General features: G+C 42.4%; 1 protein-coding gene and 1 long non-coding RNA gene across 7 annotated transcripts in view; one reads left to right on the top strand and one right to left on the bottom strand.

Annotated features, from left to right (window-relative positions):
- The window catches only part of CMIP (c-Maf inducing protein), a 167888-nt gene extending 155245 nt beyond the window's left edge, over positions 1–12643 (bottom strand). For 2 of the 5 annotated variants that reach the window (XM_067540148.1, XM_067540149.1), the window contains exon 1: positions 11773–12643. In XM_067540148.1, coding sequence (XP_067396249.1) covers positions 11773–12069 — 297 coding nt within the window. In that variant the 5' untranslated portion in view covers positions 12070–12643. Of the gene's footprint in view, positions 1–6346; positions 6421–11772 lie in introns of those variants that run through there. The other 3 variants (XM_067540150.1, XM_067540151.1, XM_067540152.1) reach the window with 2 other exon arrangements.
- Positions 12644–12904: 261 nt separating this feature from the next.
- On the top strand, positions 12905–13879 carry LOC137147651 (uncharacterized). 2 transcript variants are annotated; one of them, XR_010918284.1, is made up of 2 exons: positions 12905–13074; positions 13692–13879. It is a non-coding gene; the product is annotated as an uncharacterized lncRNA (long non-coding RNA). The 2 variants fall into 2 exon arrangements; XR_010918285.1 differs by having other exon boundaries at positions 13450–13879.
- Positions 13880–18919: the final 5040 nt, after the last annotated feature.

The raw sequence follows: 18919 nt of genomic DNA, 5'->3' as shown, positions 1-18919 counted from the left end.
CCACAATACTTTAAAATTCTGCAAAACTCTGCATATTTTATTTGTCAAACCACCACAATATAATCACACCATTTTCAAGTATTTTGGTAATTTATTTCCAAATACTTGTCAGCATGTCTGTAACAATACAGACAACAAAAAAGATTGAGGAAATGCTTTTTGACAAATAGATTCCTTACTAGGCATATTGGCACATCTATATGGTTCCACAGCAAGTGAGAGGGACAGTCTCGCACGCATGCCCAGCCCTGCCCCCCGATCGAGGTGTGGGGCAAGCAGGCTCAGCCTGGCAGAATACAAGTGTGGGGAGATCCAGGTGTGGAGTGAAAGGGTTCCATGTGGGGCAGCCTGGGTGCGGTTAGAAGGTCTGAGGGTGGGAGAATCTGAAAGCACAGGGGCTCAGAGAATGGTGAAGGTGGCTGGGGCTCTGCAGGGGGAGTTCGGGAGGGGGGTGCGGCTTGGCAGGGGGGTCTGGGTGCAGGTAAAGTGGGGCTCGGCGAGGTAAGGGTTCAGGTGCAGTTGGCTGGGGCTCGGCGGGATGGGGATTCGCGTGGGAGGGCGGTCTGGGTGGGTGGGGGGATCCGGATGCAGGAGGGTGGGGAGACGAGGGACAGCTCCCCATACAGTGACCCCTCCTCCCAACAGGACTAGCAGCTGGAGCCCAGTGCATGGTAAGAGCCACCGGCCAGGGTCTTCCCAGCCCTGCACCTCTCCAGCTCCAATGACACTGTATACGCTGAATTCCTCCCTTTTTCTTTTGTTAGGCCCACAAAAGCTCTTCTACATTAGGCTGAGTTGAGGTATTACTTTCAGTGAAGCCTGTTATCCCACTGGCTACCTACTCGAAGGGGTCACTTTGTAGTGCCTGGCTCATCTGTGAACATTTGACTGCTGAGTGGCCAACTAAAGCTACTGAACTCACTTAACAAAAACCCCTGAACAGACTGCAGCTGGTAACAATTTCTGGTCCCCACCAACTTGGGTTGGTCTCAACCAGGAGCTGGAAGCCTCCAAGTCCCATTCCTAATCCCCAGAGTCATCAAATACCAGAATGTCTATGACAAACTACAAAAGCAATTGCTGTCATAATTGGGGGTTGCTATGATGTTTGGGAGCAGCTCCCCCCCCACCCCTCCTTCTTTTTCAGAACCAAGATGTAGAGAAAATACTGCAGCTAGAACCAGGAGTATCCGTGGAACCACTACATCCAAGGAAACAATTTAGTCACAATTCTCAGCCAGTGGCATCAAATGCCCAGATCTGGTGCTCTAAAAGTGAATGCATAGAAAACTCCCTTGGTACAGTAATGTGTCTCTAAGTTGCCTAGAACCACTCCAGTCACAGGTTCCAGATGCTCAGCTGGTATAACTTTGTATAGCTCCGTTGACTTCATTGGAGCCACACCAGCTAAGGATCTGACTCTTAGAGGTACTATTTAAAGAGTCCGCACAATCTTATACTGCTTGTATCCTACCTGCTTACATTTATACGTAGTAGGCAGCAAGCATGATGTTTTGAGACTCTTCTGTAAATATATTGTTCTCAAGTCATTCCTAGGTTTAACACACCAACCTCTAACGTTTGTGTTTTACATGCAGAGGGAAAAAAAGCACCAATCCTTTAGAAAACATGGTACCCAATGTCCTGATTCTGTAAAAATGAAGCAAGATCTCCCTCATACAAATGGAGCTGTTGAAAAGGTTCAGTGTAGTCAAAGTGTCTGGGTCCGGAACTGACACTGACACACACAGCCCAGAAAGCAAGAGTCTTAAAAGTGATTAGCACCTGGCTCCCTGACAGAGGTTTTTTGTTTTCTACATTTTGTGGAACGATCTAAAGGTGCTAAGTGAGCATACTGGGCCACATTTTGCCCTAGTTACCCTGACAACCCCACTGGCTTTATGGCTGTCGTGACAAGTATTAGCTCGCAAAATCAGAAGAGGCAACATGGCCTAGTGCTCAGAGCAGACCACTGAGAATAAGGAGGCCTGGATTTTGCACCAGCTCTCTGACTGCTGTACTGAGAGCCCGCTAGTAAGGCACTTTTGCCAATACTATCCGAAGTGTCTACTGATTTGGGATGTCCAACCTGAGACACAATTCAACTGAAGCTGTGGGCGAATGAACATTCTGCAAACAACACTATAGACTGTTCAAGGCATCCAAAAATTGGGCCATCTAAAAATTAGTAGACTCTTTGGAAGACATAGGGTTCAACCTCTTTGCCCCCTCAGTTTTCCCATCTGTAAAATGGGCTTATTGGTATTTAGTGATCTTGGTAAAGCACTTTAAGATCTTCAAACCACTATGATACTATAAACCAGGATTTTATTGACAAGGAGAATTTTCCTGCTGTCACTACTCGAGATGCAATACGAAATTATTATATATTTATCCAAAAGCATGTATTTCCCATGCTCATTTTTTTTTTTTTTAAAGAAATGGGCAAAAGAATCTTTTCTTGTATACTCACATAAAGTCAAGAAGAAATTGCTATTCCTATATTGTATGAAAACCATAAACCTATATTTTCATTTTATTAAACAAAATTCAATTCAGGTCAATTCATTTCAGAAATAATCTCTAAAAGCTGGTGACATCTTACCATTAAACATTTCAATCACAGAAGGTAACAGTCATTTATACATTTAGTGCTATTTTAGGTGCTTGCAGAGACGCTGAAATGGCATATTCTAACTTGTATAACAGTAGCATGTAAAGGCCTCAATTTTACAACTTGACTAGCCACCATATATAAGAGATCCTGACCCGAAAAGCTTAAATTCTAAATAAACAAGGCAGACAAAGGTTGGAAGAAAAATATTATATGACAATGTTTCCTAATGATAATGATAATTTATTGTTGATGCTAATCTATATGGTTTAACATATTCTGTGAAGATACTCCAGGCACCACTTTTTTAGGCACAAAAACAGTATATGCCCATAAAAATGATCAGAATTGTCTATCTACACACACAATTTCCTGATTTATATGTTCAATTGCAGTAACTATAAACACAAATTAGGCAAGCACTCTGCACATGCATTTGCCTGCCAAAACTCTGACCCACGAAATACATATGTATTAATAAAGACACTGTGTGCATCTCTCACACACATACACTCTCATTCCCTCACTCTGTATGGGTATGTATGACTGACTATACTGTAAATCTTTACAACAGAGAAAAAAATAATTAAAGATTCCTGTGGTAGTTTGTCATAAGTTTAGATTTTGTTAGAGTTTATAAGAAAAATAAATGCAATCTTGGTATTTCTGAAATAAACAAACAATCTTCAGTGTAACTAAATTGCAACTTTCTTCAGGCAATGTTTATTGTGTCATCTGTGATTTCTAAGACCAGGTCTACACATACAGCACTGCAGCAGCACAGCTCTACCAAATACAGTACATAGCCGTCTACACTACCACCTATGTTGGCGTAATTCATGTCTCTCAGGGGTGTGAATATTCCACCCTTCCTCCCTCTAAGCAACACAAGTTATACTGACATAAGCACTAGCATGCACATAGCTTATGCCACTCATGGGTGGTTTCTTTTTATGCCAACGGGAGAGCTCTCATTTCACCACAAGCACTATAGCGGTACAGCTGTTATCGGTATAGACATGGCCTAATTCACAATGGAATTTTTTCAGGTTTTAAAATTTCAAAAGACAAAACAGTTTTGTTTTGTTCTGATAACTTCTACATCTCTAAAGTGCTAGAAACGCAAGCAGCAGAAACCTTTTATTGCCAAGTGTTCAAAAATTCTGAGTTTGGTCCCAAAAATCATAAGATTCTCTTAAATATCATGAGTTTTTAAAAAATAATAATAATACATTTGGGGTTCTTTATTTATCTGCTTTCTGATTTCTTGGTTCATGTTTTTAAGCTTTTCTCCACAACCATAAGAGCTAGAAACTTACTTTTCAGAGAATCTCTTCAATCCCAGTCACTGGGGCTTTGAGGAAAACATCACATTGTGAGACTCATGATAAAACTGCAAGAGCTAGCAATACTGAAAGCTCTGAGCAAGGGCGTGAGAACCAGAAAGGGACCCTACCAGGCCAGTTTCATTGTCCAAGCTGATTGAAATGCAAAAAGCAACCAGCATCAGTGGAGGGAAAAAAGCCAATTAGACATTTAGGGTTGGCCCTAATGCAGGGGCGCCCGGGAGGGGAGAGAATGGATGTAGCCTTCCCAATTTGTGCACCCCATGCAAGGGCCAAACACAATAGCAGTCCCTGAGCATGGAGATTGCTTCCACAAAGGATCAGGATTATGGCCCTACTCCACTCACCTCACACTAGCCAGCAAAAAGATGGCTGCATGCTTGGAATGGAGCAGGCTGTATCATCCTCCCATGCTCCAGGGAGCTGAGAGTTGCACCTTTTTAAGAGGCATAATCCATGTATGAGCAGTCACTTGGAGCAACAGGCCAAAATGGCACTATCAGGTCTTTAAAATGCCGTCAGTGCTGAAAACACATGAACTCTAAAAGGTAACGAGTGAAAATGGCGAGGATACGTTTTATACACGTAAGTACATGGGCAAGTGCAGACTTTAAATTGGCAGCATACACAGAAGAGACGACACAAAGGGACAGAAGTGAAAGCAGTGGTGAGCCTGCAGCTGGAAGGCTCTTTTGGGGAACTCTGAATGAGGGGGAGGATGGGTTTTCAATAGCACAAACTGACCCAGAGTCATTTAGGGAGACAGCGGCTCCCATTTCACTCTCAGATGTGATGTTGCAACACTAACAAACAAAGCCAAAACCTGGCCTCTCAATCATTAAATCACCATCAAATCTTTTCTTTCATTCTTTACTTGGAATAAAGAGTAAATCCTTATGTAGTCCTCAACTAGGTGTGCTTGTGATCATGAAAAATAAGGGATTATGAGAGAAAGAATTTTACTGCAACACATGTCTAGCTCCTGCTCTGCGGACTTCAAAAGAGTAAACAGGTAGAATGTAGATAAAATATCTGTAAAATTAATTATTTCCAGAATCATTCTCCACAATTGTACTAAATCTGTTTGTCTTTTTCCTCCAATGATTCTGTGTGAAATCCTGACCCCAGGATTTAAGTCAATGGGAGTTTTGCCATTGATCTTAGTGGGGCCAGGAGTTTTTGCTCTGTTCTTTACAGTCCAAACCCATAAACTGACACGGTCATAATGCCAACACAAATGACACACGCCCTCAGATAGCCTTTTCACTAAGTATAAAAATCTTTTAAATATTTAATAAAAGCTCTACCAGGGGACTATATTTTGGACTAGATTATCTAACAGGCATTTTCCCTCACTAGCTGCAATATCCATATTAAAAAAGAAAGATGATCTCACAATCCCTGAGGATCTGTTCCCACAAGGTGCTAAGAACCCTCAATTCCCACGGCAGAATCAGACTTCTACTGGGTACACAAGGCAACATGCAAGTTTCCTCATGGGGCCTGTCACTATGTAGTGGCTAGCACTGCATCTTTCCTCCAATGATAAATAGGACAGATAAAACAGAATGGAATTTATGAGCGCCTTTCTCATGCATGGCCATGAAAACATAAAATGTACAATGTGGATTTGTATGAGTTCTCAACCTACCGGGGAATTAAGCGTTCTCATACTATTGAAAAAAATATGGCTTCTGGTTGAAATTGTGTTCAAGTTCTGTGACAATACCATGGCAGTACTGGCTAGATAGATACACTATTTTTTGACTCGTTTGATAATCCCTACAGCAATGTCTGATGGACGTGAAACAACTTTAAAGAAATATCAACTCTGTTAACTTTTTTAAACAAAGTTATGGCTAGGACAGTAATAAATATGGCTTATCATTTACAGCAGACATCTGACAAATCATTTACAGTCTGCAGGTCAGTTGAAATTTTTTTTAAAAATGTAGATGATGTTTTGTTGTTAGTGGAATATAAAGCTAAACTTGAGCTGTATAGAGAAAACAATTCTTTGGGCATGATTTGCAAAGACCTCCACATTACCAATGGTTGTGTACAAATTCCAGGGTTAATTTTTTTTATAGAACTGATGAAATTATTCTGATGGCTAACAAGGGGCTTAAGCATATTGTATGACAGATAGACCATACCAATATATGCACACATGGACAAACATATGCATTACACATTTATGTATTAACAAAGAAAAGCATTAATTGGCAATATGAAATATTTTGACTTACTGCATAAGAAATTATCAGACTCATTGTTCCAAAAGGAAAATTAAATAGAGTATTTCATTTTTCGGGTACACTAGAAAATTATTCTCTTAAATTTATTCCTGATTCTGTATCTGTACTGATTCAGGGGCTAAGCTTACCTTACTTATGTTGGCAGAGTCACATTGATATCAGTGAACTTACAGGTTTTGGAAGATGGGAAGGAGTCAGACATTCACTCGGCTTATCACAAACACTGTTAATAAAAATCTAATTTTTTTTAAGTTATTTTCATTAGAAATTGGGGAACCTGGTGGTGTTTGGATTTCAGGAACCTTCTAAATGTGGTTCTGTTTTTATGAGTGTTGTGAAACTTCAAGTTCTGCATAACATTTCCCCCTTGATCAAATTGTTTATCAAGGGAAAATTTAATTTTAAAAATAATGTTTTTCTAACTAAATGGGAGCCTGTGCTCAAGAAAACAAAGATTCTTGCTTGATACCAATTCTTCCCTTGGTTTTAAGACAGGGAAAAGTTCAAAAAAACATGCTTCAACACAATAGCTACATTTTTCCAAGACCAAACTGACCTCAAATCTCTGTTCCCCCTTTCCTAATTTCAAGCAATTTTTTTCTGTATTTGCTTCATTTAAATTTCAATCACATATATACACCTAACTAATCAGCGACTGTATATGCAATTTATCAGCTCCCGGAGTGACTATAACTTCCATTCTTCTTTTAAATGTATTTCTGGACTAGTTGCTTTACCAACAAACTAGTGCCCCCACAGGCTTTCTTGCACAGAACAGCTCTGAATTCTCTTCGGGATTATTCCCAGTTTTGAATGGGATTGGTTATGTTCCATTATATCCAACCTGTCTGTAAAAGTGACACTAAAAACAAGAAAGAAATGTACTAAAAAAAGCTCATTTTTCTCTCAAGAAACTGGAGGTTAATGAGTAATTTCATGGATGCAAATATGCCTTGTCTTCCAAGATGGGAGTTACTAGGGGGATGTCATACCACAACAGTGAAAAGAACTGCTTAGTTCACCCTCTCTTTTTTTGCTGTGTGTGTATGTTACATGTATGCTCCAGGGACTACAATGTAAATTCTGCCAGATTTATACTACTCCAAGCGAAGGAAGAAACAGAAGGGGTGGGGGGAAAACAGACACCCAAAAGGGGCACAGTAGGGGAACGAAAGAAATTCTACAGAAGCCCAGTTAAGGCTGGCACCTGAAAACTATTGACAATTTCACTTTGATCTTTGTACTCTAAATAGTCAATTCTCATTCTCCTCATAACAATTTAGAGGAAACAGGTTAAATTGGATTTTATTATCATTGATCTTTATTATTATAATCATTGCCACTAACCAAATAAGCCCTACACAAAAGCAGACCCTATTGAAGAAAAAAAAAATCCCAGAAAGAATATTAGCAAATGCACTGTCATTTAGAGCTTGATAAATGTTTATAAAACAAACATCATTCCTCCCATAGGGAGAAAGTCAGATTTGTCCCCAAGCAAGCTGTTATCTGGCAAATGAAGTTTGTAAATATTAAAATGTCCCATTGGGACATTTGGCATTGAAAGATTGAAAAGAAAAGAAAAGAAAAGAAAAGAAAAGAAAAGAAAAACGAGCTGCGAAGCTGACTGATATAAAAAAAATCCTTACACAGCAGCAGCACAGCCTACACAGGATGTATGCGTATTCATGAAACTATGCCATGTATAAAGAAAATCGTCTGAAGAGAAATGAGAGAGTGAAAGCAAACAATGGAAATAATACACAGACCAGGCAAAATCCCAACATCTACAGAAAGGGCTTGTCTATGCTACAGCGGCACAGCCACTGCAGCACCACAGTGTAGACACTTCCTATAGCAATAGAAGGTTTTTTCCATCATGGTAGTTCATCCAGCCCACCGAGAGGCAGTTTCTTCCATCAGCCCAGCCACCACTATACTGGGAGTTAAGTCAACCTAACTACAACGTTGGAGGGTGTAAATGTTTCACACCCCCGAGCGACACAGCTAGGTTGATTTAATTTTTCAGTGTAGACCAGGGCCAATTTAGCATAAAATTAAGTTAAAGTGAGTCCTATTTTTACTTTATACAGGTTAATTATAATTGAAACATTTACCATTTGCTGTGTTGAAAAAAATTTATCATGTGATTTTTGTAAAGGTTGTGAATTCTTTTTTAACAGCAGTCACTAAAATAAAATGGCCTGAATACTTCTCTCTATTTCTCTGCTTAGTGCATTCACTAAGAAAAGCTGTCTTCTCAGAGTCCCAATGCATATTTTCCTAATTAAACAATGAAATTAGTCATCTATCTTGACAAAACAACAGATCCTTGTTTATTAGACACACTTCTATATGGAACAGTGTCTATCAGCGGTACAAACAACAGATGGATAATCTAGATGCAAAATAAGCCAGTATCTGGACTTGGGTAGGTTAGCAAATAAGAGTTTGTGGGGGTGGATTTCAGTCACATATGTCCCAGGCGATAACAAAGAGGATATCAAATGTCTATGACTAACAAATACCTTATCCATAGCATTCATGTGCTGACCTGGCCAGATCAAGGTTCAATATTTTAGCTGTCCCTACAATTTCTGCTTTCAAATGCAAAATAAGGTGAGGTTATTTCCCGGTTCAATGTTATTCCTTTTATATAGGATGCAGTAAAACTCATCATGCCATAGGATTTGCAGCGATGATGTGACGATTAATTAGTGAATGTCTGTAGAGCATTTTGAACACGAAGAGCTCTAAGTGTTAAAGTAGGCCTGTTTTCAGATGTGGTGAGTGCCCACAATGCTACACACCTTTCTGTAGAAACAATAGTTGCTCTGAAAAAAAAATATCAAGCCACTTCTATTGAGATGCCGAAGTATGGATTTAAACGCCTAATTTTAGGCACTCAATTTGATTTCCATTTCTACCTTGCCTTGACACCAACAGTGATTTCTGTTGGAATTATATATGCCCGACTTTTTACAACTATAAATTTAAATAGCCTAGATCAAATGTCTAAAAACATGATTGAATACAGAGCCACACATTCAAGCAACAAGAACATAATTATGAGGCATATTCTGGCTCTCCTTACTCACCCGAGTAGTCCCTCTGAAATGAATGAAGCTACCTGCATGCATAAGGCAAGCAGGATTTAGCCCTAAACATACTGTATTTACTTAGTGAACTGACACTGAGAAATGATCATTACAGGTACAAGACCTAGCACAGATAAGCACCACTCAACAAAATGGAGCTCCCACGGAAAACAATGAGACCAGCAACATAAGATATTGGGGCATGGAATAACCGAATGGTTTAGTATTTTTTTTGTTCATGATGTGTCTTAAGGAAAAAGGATGAGAGAAAAATTGCGTATTAATTACTGAACTAGCATAAAGTGAATGGGAAATTCTTTCAGAAAGTACTACCCTTATGTCTGAAATAGTTAAAACCTTGCCAGAAAGAAAGAGGTAGCTATCTCTTTGCATACATAAAAATTAATCCCTGGTGTATTTCTATTTTCAAAGTTTTTTTAAAAATGTATTTAGCACAAATAGGATTATCAATATCAGGTATTACACCTCTTTTTCCCATTTCACACAGTAAAGAAAATGCCTTTTACCATTAGTATTCAACTTCCTCTCTGCCCCTTGGAGTATCTTTACAGAACTATGCAGAACTGGAACTTTGTTCCCTACTCATGTTTCCTTTGGGGGATTCTCCTTTAACGCTTCACTGCCTATTGCTCCTTCCCTACAGTAGCTCAGTTTGCAGCAAGAGATTAATATTCTTTTGGGCATGTGAACATCCTGGATAGCCCAGTGGAACAGTCGTAGGTGATGGCATGGTGGCAGCATGTTAGATATGAAACTTCAAGATCTTCAAGTCTACCTACAGATAGCTCCTGTGGATGAATCTGCTTCAGATGCTCTGTGTGGCAGAATACTGGGTTAAAGAGGCCTGGAACATCTACATATGTGCTGTCCCCATTTCAAGTTATGCCCATATTTGAAATCAACCTTCAAACACACTACTGACGGAAGGAAACCCATCCAAATGGACCACTGATGGACACTCATATAACGGCTAATTCGCAGTCCCACATTTTGAATTTCCTATGGGAAGAACAGAATGAAGCCAATGTACCTATTCTATTCTAGAGAAGATCCACTGAGAAAAACAAGGTATTTACACACAAATCAAAAAGCCAGAATCAAGCCACTATCTAGTTAAAGTCCTATATGATTGTAAATACGTGTGTAGCCTATTATATTTCATTGGTTCACAATGCTGCACCAAATGCCATCTGATCCTTTAAAAACATAGACACTACATGTGTAATTTTTGATTATATGTATACACACACACTCCACATTTTTAAGGCTAGTACATATTTTTCTATGTACCTTTTGTGTTGGTAATATGATTTGCTCACAACTTGGTTTCGTCATTGCCCTCAATGAGAGAGAAAACCCTAAACGAGACTACCATATTTCATTATCACCTTGTCAGTGGCTAGAAGTGATAGGCAAACACCAAAATAAGAACCAAAAACAAGGCCTAGACCAAGACGGCATATTCACAGTCCATACTAAAAGTATCTGGTTTCAAAATTAAAAGCATCCTGTCTCCTCCCTACCTCCAACCTTGCCAATATGTCAAATGTCAATTGCAGATTTTAGTTTAGCTTTTGTTAAAATATCCTAATTTCATGTCACTATCACATTCCCAGGGAACAAAACCATAAAAACATCACACAGAGAATAAAAACAAGATTTGCCTTTAAAATGTAATAAAATTATAAATTAGTAAGCACTATTTATGGTTGCAAAAAAAAATTCCAAACTGGGTTTTGGACACTGAGGTTCATTCACACATGTGCACACACGCACAAGGGTGCGCGCGCGCGTGCACACACACACAAACACACACACACACGGGAAAAGGGGAACGAATTGTTTAATTTTTCAGTTTCCAGTCCTGTGCAAAGAGAATATTTATTTTCCACCAGTTACTATATGTACTTTCTTTTATTTTTACTTCTTCAGTTCTATGAGATTTGCTTTAGTCAAGTTTCTTCTCCCATGTTATCACAGAACAATTATTAATTTAGACAACTGCTGCTGAGGTTTTAAAAAAAAAAATTAAGGTAGTCTTGCGGTTGAACCCTTCTTCCAACATAGCAAGATTCAGACCTGCCTGGCGTTTTTAAGAACGATACACAATCCTGGTTATACATTACACACACGTAAGCATTCAGGCTATTATTTAAAAAGTCGAATATCTGTATGGCCAATATCTGCAGTAGGTAGGCAAGCAGGCTTTTCTATATTGTCTAACAATCCCCAAGATTTTCTAACCCTTGGAGATAAAACAGAGCAACCTAGGTTGATGAAGAGGTATATTATCCAGCATTAATCTGACAACAGAGCTGTCTTGTGTTACAGAGAAAAGAGAGTCAAGGCATTACAATCAGAAGCGGGGAGCTCTGTGTTGCAGGACAGAAGTGTGTCTTATTCTTTGAGAAAGCTAGTGAGAACAGGGTACTTACTGTCGCTGAGGCTAAGCTGTTATCTGCCAGGGTCAAATGATGAGGCTCCCACCTCCTCAAAAATTTGGAGGTGAGGATCTTGCTAAGAAATGTCCGGGGGTGTCTGATGACACAAACCTGGATGTCCCCCTCCTGCAGCAGTTTATACCTCATGCCATTGCAGTGCAGAAGGGGTCGCCTGCAACGAGCAGCACCCATTTTACTCCCCTCAGTAGCAGACATTTCACCCAGCAGTGGCTTGCTCTCCTCGATTTGCCGGTGATCGCTGCCCCCACCTGAGCTGCCAGTAAAATCCATTGCAGCTTTTGGCTTCTGGCTGAACGTGAACCGCCTTTTTTTTTTTAAAAAAAAATTAAAAAATAATTAAAAAAAAAATACTAAAAAAAAAAAGAAAAGCCACCCGGCCAACCAAAAAACGCCCGGGCAGGGGGGGGGGGACTGTCCAAGAGGATGGAGGGGGAAGGGAATTCAGCACCCTCCAAAAAAGAAGAAGGAGGCAATTAAAAAATAATAAATCCTGGTTTCAACTACACAGGCGCCCGCCAGTGGGTCTCTGCCCTACAGTCCGCGCCGTCCCCGGGCGTCCTCCCTCCGGCGGGCTTCACTTCGCCAGATCCATGCTCCGCCAGCAGCAGCAGCAGCAGCAGCAGCGCGCACAGCGGAGCGGCGCGAGCGCAGGGGCCGATCCCGGCGCGGGCGAAGGGGGCAGCCGCCTGGGCGCGGGGCGTCGGGGCAGGGAGGGAGCGAGCGAGGGGGAACCCGCCCCGGGGCTGAGCGGCGGGGCCGAGGGGGGAGAAGAGGGGAGGGGGGTGTCCCTGCCCCGGGGCTGTGCGTGTGCGAGCGGGCGGGGGTGAGCGCGTGCAGCCGCCGGCGCGGGGCGCGTGTGCATGCGGCGGAGAGGAGCGGAGCGGCTCCGCCGACAGACTGTTGGAATTGCAGCGGCAGCGCGCGGCGGCGGCAGCAGCAACCCAGGGCGGCTCTGATTGGTCTCCTCGGGGTCATGTGCGGGCGGGGCCCCCCTCTGACGTCAATGGGCCCGCCGCAGATAGATTGCGGTGCCGCTCGCTTCCTCCCTCCCTCCCTCGCTCGCTGCTGAAGGCCGCCTGGGGTGCAGGGCGGTGGGGGGGGGAGGGGTACGTGCCCGGCGGCGGGTAGGGTGCGCGCGCAGCCGTTGTCCTGGGCCTCTGATCCCAGGCCGGACACGCAGAGGCGGCGGGGGGCCGGGCCGGCTGCGAGGCGCGGGGGGAGAGAATGATCCGCGCCTCATGCCTGCCCCAGGAGGGAGCGCAGCGGAGGAGCCGGGTAGGGGGATGGGGCGGGGAAGGAGGAGAGAGGGGTGGGGGGAGGGTTGAAGAGGGGGGAGGAGAGAGGGATTGGGTTGAAGGGGGGGGAGGAGGAGGAGGAGGAGGAGAGCTGGGGGGTTGTGCAGCCGGAGTAGGAGGGACCCCCCCCACACTCCACAATGCCAGGGCACCCGTGTAGCCCCTCTTCCGCTGGTAGCACTGCCCCCCCCCACACCTGATCCCTCCTGCGGGAGGGTTGGCTGGCTGTTTCTGGGGGAGGCCCCCACCCGCTGGCCTGAAGGAGGGCTGGCCCCTGCTTCTTTCAAGTCACACCCCTGACAAAAATAAAGTCTGTCCCTACCCCTCCTCCCCTTAAAATTACCTTTTCCAACAGTGCCAGCACTACTGCCCTGCTAAGGGCCTGGGAGAGCAGAACCCCAGACCGATGTTTTGCTCCCCCCATGAACGGGCAGGAAGGAAGCTGGAGCAGCCCCGGGGGTGAATTTTGAGGTCCCTGACGGGGGTGTCCCCTTGTGTTGCAACCACTGCAGAAAAGGGTACAGGAGCCCTGTAAGAGGCTGCTTGCGGTTGCTGCCGTGATGAGTCGGAGTAGTCATGTTCTTCCTCTGGTCCTAGGAACGTGCTGGGAACTGAAACATCACCCAGAGTACCTGATCTGTCAGCTGGTGGAGCCAGAATCCAGACCACAGCAAGATAGCACCTAGATACTATGGTGATCATTCTAAAAATACCTCAGCTCTGTAGACAGAGGGGTGGAAGGATGCTTAAATAATAAATAACTCCTCCTAAGCCCCATTTTTTTTTTCCAGCAGCAATACAGCCTCAGAACAAGCCGCTGTCAAACAATAGGCTTACGAAAGCCAGTCTGGAAAAAAGAGGAACTCTCCAGACCTTTGTCCATGTCTTTAAACCAGCCTACTTTAAGGCCGTGTCTACACTAGCACTTACGCCAGCAAAACTTGTCACTCTGGGGGGAGGGGGGAGGAGAACACCCTTGAGTGACAATAGTTTTGCTGGCATAGTACTGTCCACACAAGTGCTTATGTAGGCAGGAGATGCTCTCCTGCCAACATAACGCAGCTACACAAGGGTCTTACAACGGCACAGCTGTAATACCAATACAGCTGTAAGTTTTAAGTGTAGACTAGCCCTTTGAGACTGGTGAACTCTCCCCTCCCACCCCTTTTTTTTCTTGATTCTGCTCTCCTGGGTTCTGATCTGGAGGAGAGGTACCAAAATATAATGAGAGAGGCTTTTTTTCCAACCTGATGAGGCAGAAAAATTGTTATAGTAAATGAAGAAAATGTCTTGCCCTCTTGATGATGTCTGAGGATCTCCAAGCACTGAGATCAGTCAATCCATCCAACACCTTTATGAAGTGAGGGATATCCCCAGACAGAATGTCACTTATCCACAATCATCATAGGAAGTTAATGGCAAAACTCGGAATGTACCCTGGATTCCCACTCCCATGATTTAAACACTAGATCGAAATTGATAAAAGGAAATACTTTCTCACCCAACATACCATTAAACTCTGGAACTTATTGCCACAGGATGTTGAAAGCCAAGAATTTGGCAAGATTAGAAGATGAAATGGACAACAAGAAATGGGTAACAAGAATATTCAGAGTTATAGTAATTAATGCTAACAAATTATGGAAAGGATATAAAACCTCATGCTTCAAGGCTTAAACCAGTCTTTAGGAACTGGGAATGAGACCTTCATGGAGGACAGACTATCCCACTCTGCCTACTGTGTGGCTTCTTGCACCTTCTGAAAGCATTTAATGTTGGCCATGGTAAGAGACCGGATATAGCCCTAGATGGACCAAAGGGTTGATCCAGTCAGGCAGTTCCTATGCAACATCATCCCATTTGTCCTATTTGATTTAGTTAGGATAATGAAAAACACACTGACTAACTTTAAAAAAGTCACCCTTTATTCAAATCATAAACTCTGTTTTAGGGTTTTTCTATTATGTATGTGGGCATACAGTGTCTAGCACAACCTCTTTTTTGGTTGGCTCCTTGGCACTACCATAGCACAAATAATACATCTGAAATAAAAGTGCCCACTACTTTTTTATTTTGGTGCAAGTTCTGTGTGAATTACAACCAATTCAGTCATTTTGGTGCAAGTTTGAGTGTAGACCAGCCCTTATTGACAAACCAACAGACCAAAACTAGGGCAAATCTGGGCTGATTGAAATTGTGGTACGGGAGGGGTGCAGAATGGAGTTCTCTCAGAAATATGTCAGCTCAATTTCAGACCGGTTTCCTAGCAGACAAGTATATCAGCACTGCAAAAAACACACCATAAAAAGCTGCACCATTATTAGCAATCTCTAGGTCCAAATCCCAAGTTTGGATAAGCTGTTGGGAACTTTCAACTCACACTGAAGTGATCTACGCTTTTAGCAGGTGGTCCCCCAGAACAGAGTAAGGACATAGTGATAGGAACAAACTATGAAAACACATAATGCCTTACAGCTCAGGACAACCAAAAACCCTATCTAGACAAGTGAAATTTAAGTATTTACTGCCTGTGTAAGATACTGAGCCGCAGTTAACCATCCTGATTGCATTGGCTGATGTGTCTGATCAAAGGCTGAATGTTAACATTGGCTCCCTGCCTCAGATTCCTTATCAACTACCCAAGCAACAGACAAAATGCAGGATTTGCCTTCTGAGCCTGCTGTTTTGCCAAATTCTTCTTCTAGCTCCACTCAGCCCCATGATGCACTTCAGGACAGGTATGCATGGATGGCTATATCTGCACATCCCTCCCAGTGAAGTTTGAAGCAGTTTCTGATTTTGCTCTAGGAATCCAGGTCTTGTAAGTGCAGATCAAATCAGAAGCTTATTTTTGAAGGGGGGGACATAATATACTGGACACATTACAAGGGCTGAACCAACCATTCATAGTAGATAATGTATCAATCAGACTTTACCTCTGTTCAGGGAATGACCATGAACAAATCATCAAATTATTTAATTTATTCAAAATTATATGTGACCTTCTTTGTGAAGTGTTTAGTTAAAACATTTCTGTGCTGAGCACTCCCCACAGCCTGCCTGGTGAGATGGAAAGGGGACAGAACAGAAATCTGCTAAATGTTCATCTTTGCTTTGTTCATACTGCAGTTGTGATTAGAAACTCCAACCAAGATCAGAGCCTCCCTGTGCTTAGAGACTGTACAGGCACATAAGAAGAGACAGCCTCTGCACTAAAGTGCTTGCAGTCTTAACAGACCAGACAGACAAAGGCTCAGAGGAGGCAGAGGGTATGTCTATGCTGCAATTAGACTCCTGTAGCTGGCCCATGCTAACTGACTTGAACTTTCAAGGCTTGGGCTGCTGTGGGGCTCTTTAATTGCGGTGTAGCTGTTCCGGCTCAGGCTGCAGTCCAAGCTCTGAGACCCTCCCACCTTGCAGGGTCCTAGCGCCCGGGCTGTAGTCCAAGCCCAGACATCTATACTGCAGTTAAACAGCTCTGCAGTCTGAGCCCAAGTCAGCTTATCCAAGGTCATACAGTAGGTCAGTTCCAGAAACAGGAATAGAACTCAAGTCTCCTCATTCAGTGCCCTGTCTGCTTCTAGACCACACTGTCCAGGTCTAATGCTGTCAGACTTGCACTTCAGAAATCACCAAAATTCACTTTGGAGTTGTTTAAACAAAACAAAACGTTGCTTACTGAGAAAAGTAATGGCCATGAAAACAAGGATAAGCCCATCATTCAGCTTAATAATGATGGCCTAAATACATTCCTCTTTTGCAGATTCAGAAGCTTTTTTTTCCCTTCAAGCTAATTCAGTTGTGATCTGTATTATTAATGAGGATGTTCATCTCAGCTCTAAGTCTGTAAAGTGAGGCTGGACCATAAACTCAGCCATTTGAATATTTCTGGCTGGGAATCCATTCTAAAACACACTTTTCATGCACTTCCACTACTTGGTCTCTTGGCTGTCTTGTCCATCAAGGGTTCTGCAGGAAGTCCCTCCTCAGTGCCAAAACAGAAGCACTGGCATCACATGCCTTCTTATGCTTGGTAGCACCTATGTGTTAAACCATGTGTTAAAATAAAACCTGTGAATTCTGGAGGAAAGAAAGACAGGAAATCCATGGGCACTTTTGGCTGCCAATAACACAGATTGGATAGCAATGGGGGCTTGGAAAACCCATGAAAAACACTTGAGATGCCAAAACCTACACAGCAGAAAAGTATTGCCTTCAAGCACTTTCTGTGAAAGCAAACCCAGGGCAGGCAGTGGCACCAAAGCACAAACTAAAAGGAGGGAAACGGGAGTGAATATAAGAGGCAAGATATAAATATGCACCTGCCTCAAGAGGGGTTTAACCCCAGTTGGGTTTGCAATGCACTTTCATAGGTGACAAAAAAGAGATAAAAACATTGCTCATTTGTTCAGTCCATCCTAATTAATTTTACAGGATGCTACAACGTTAACAGATGTTCTGGCAAACACTTAGCCTCAGTCAGCTCAAGGAGGGAAGAAAAATCCACTCTTACTATCTAGAGCCTGGAAATTTCTGTTGCCATAAAAGGCTGATAAGCTCTGGCCAGCCAGCCTCTGAAAGCTGTCTTTGCAGAGATGTGAGCTGGTTTTCTGAGCAGAAAACTAAGTGCCAGGAATTCCCAAATTATAATTCTGTCTGTCCATCTATGTTCTGCACAGCATAGCTCCCTGTAATATCCGAGCCTTTCATAGAAATTTCTATTTTTCTGCCTCAGTTTCCTCAACTGTTAGATGGGGATAATGGAACTTACAAGAGTGCTGTGTGGATTAATTAATTCATTAGTTAAGGCTTATAAACTGCCATTGTTGACTCAGAGCAAATCCTTGCCTGAGTCAATTCATTGTCCTAACAATGCTGTACTGTTTTAAATGTTTCAAAATTATTCTTTTCTGAAATTGGGAAATACAACATATTTCACTGAATGCATGAAACATCCAAAATGCAGTTAACAGAGATTTTAAGGGTTCTGTGGGTCAAAGTTTGTTTAAAATCATCATCATCATAATACCAGAAGGCCCAACAAACCATATCAAGATAAGGGTTCAGAATTTAACTGGAAAAAGAATCAGCTACCAAGAGGAGTGGTGGAAACTGTATTGTTTGGGACATTTGAAATTTGCCCAGATCTGAAAAATGTCCCATAAGGCACAATCCTGCACTGTCTGGAGAGAGGGACTAGATCATGGGTTCTCTGACTGCATAAAAACTAAAACTCTCACAGAATCATCTCGCTTTCCCAGCTCTCTAATCACTTACTGTTTGACTCTCAACATATTTAATTCTCTGCTCTCAACTTCCAGCTATTTGTTGTTGTTTTTTTTTTTTTTTCTGTATTTGGTCTGTATGTTCTCCACTTTCCTGGCTTGTAAAGAGAGTGTAAAACAGCCAGTTGCAATCCAGTTCCAACTGCTCAGACTTAGTATATACTTCCAGTTACAAACCCACCTTTGTTTCCCTGCACATAGGATCCATATTTTCAAATGCTTGATTCAATAAAAACAGGATCTTCTTTCTACCTACCAGCCTTGATGGTCCACTTCTCCCTCCACCTGACTCCCACATAATCCCAAGTGCATGGGAAAAGACGCTGCTGCAACACAATTCATAAAGCTGCCACCTTTACCTCCTTTAAATCTCTCATCAGCACTTACCTCTGCTATAGTGCTTGCAAATCATTCCTGCTTGGCATTGGTCAGGCAAGTGACATGGTGTGACTTCTGCTTTTCTGATAAACTTTGTTCATGTTATTGTTATCTCATTCTCCAACCCCACTGCATTTGTCTGTTTCATCCACCTGTTACATC

This window comes from Emydura macquarii, unplaced genomic scaffold, assembly GCF_026122565.2.
Source record: "Emydura macquarii macquarii isolate MOO-44397 ecotype Brisbane River unplaced genomic scaffold, CSIRO-AGI_Emac_v2 contig_561, whole genome shotgun sequence".
Classification (NCBI taxonomy): Eukaryota; Metazoa; Chordata; order Testudines; family Chelidae; genus Emydura; species Emydura macquarii.
Note: the sequence above shows the minus strand (reverse complement) of the source record. Positions and strands in the feature narration are given on the sequence as shown.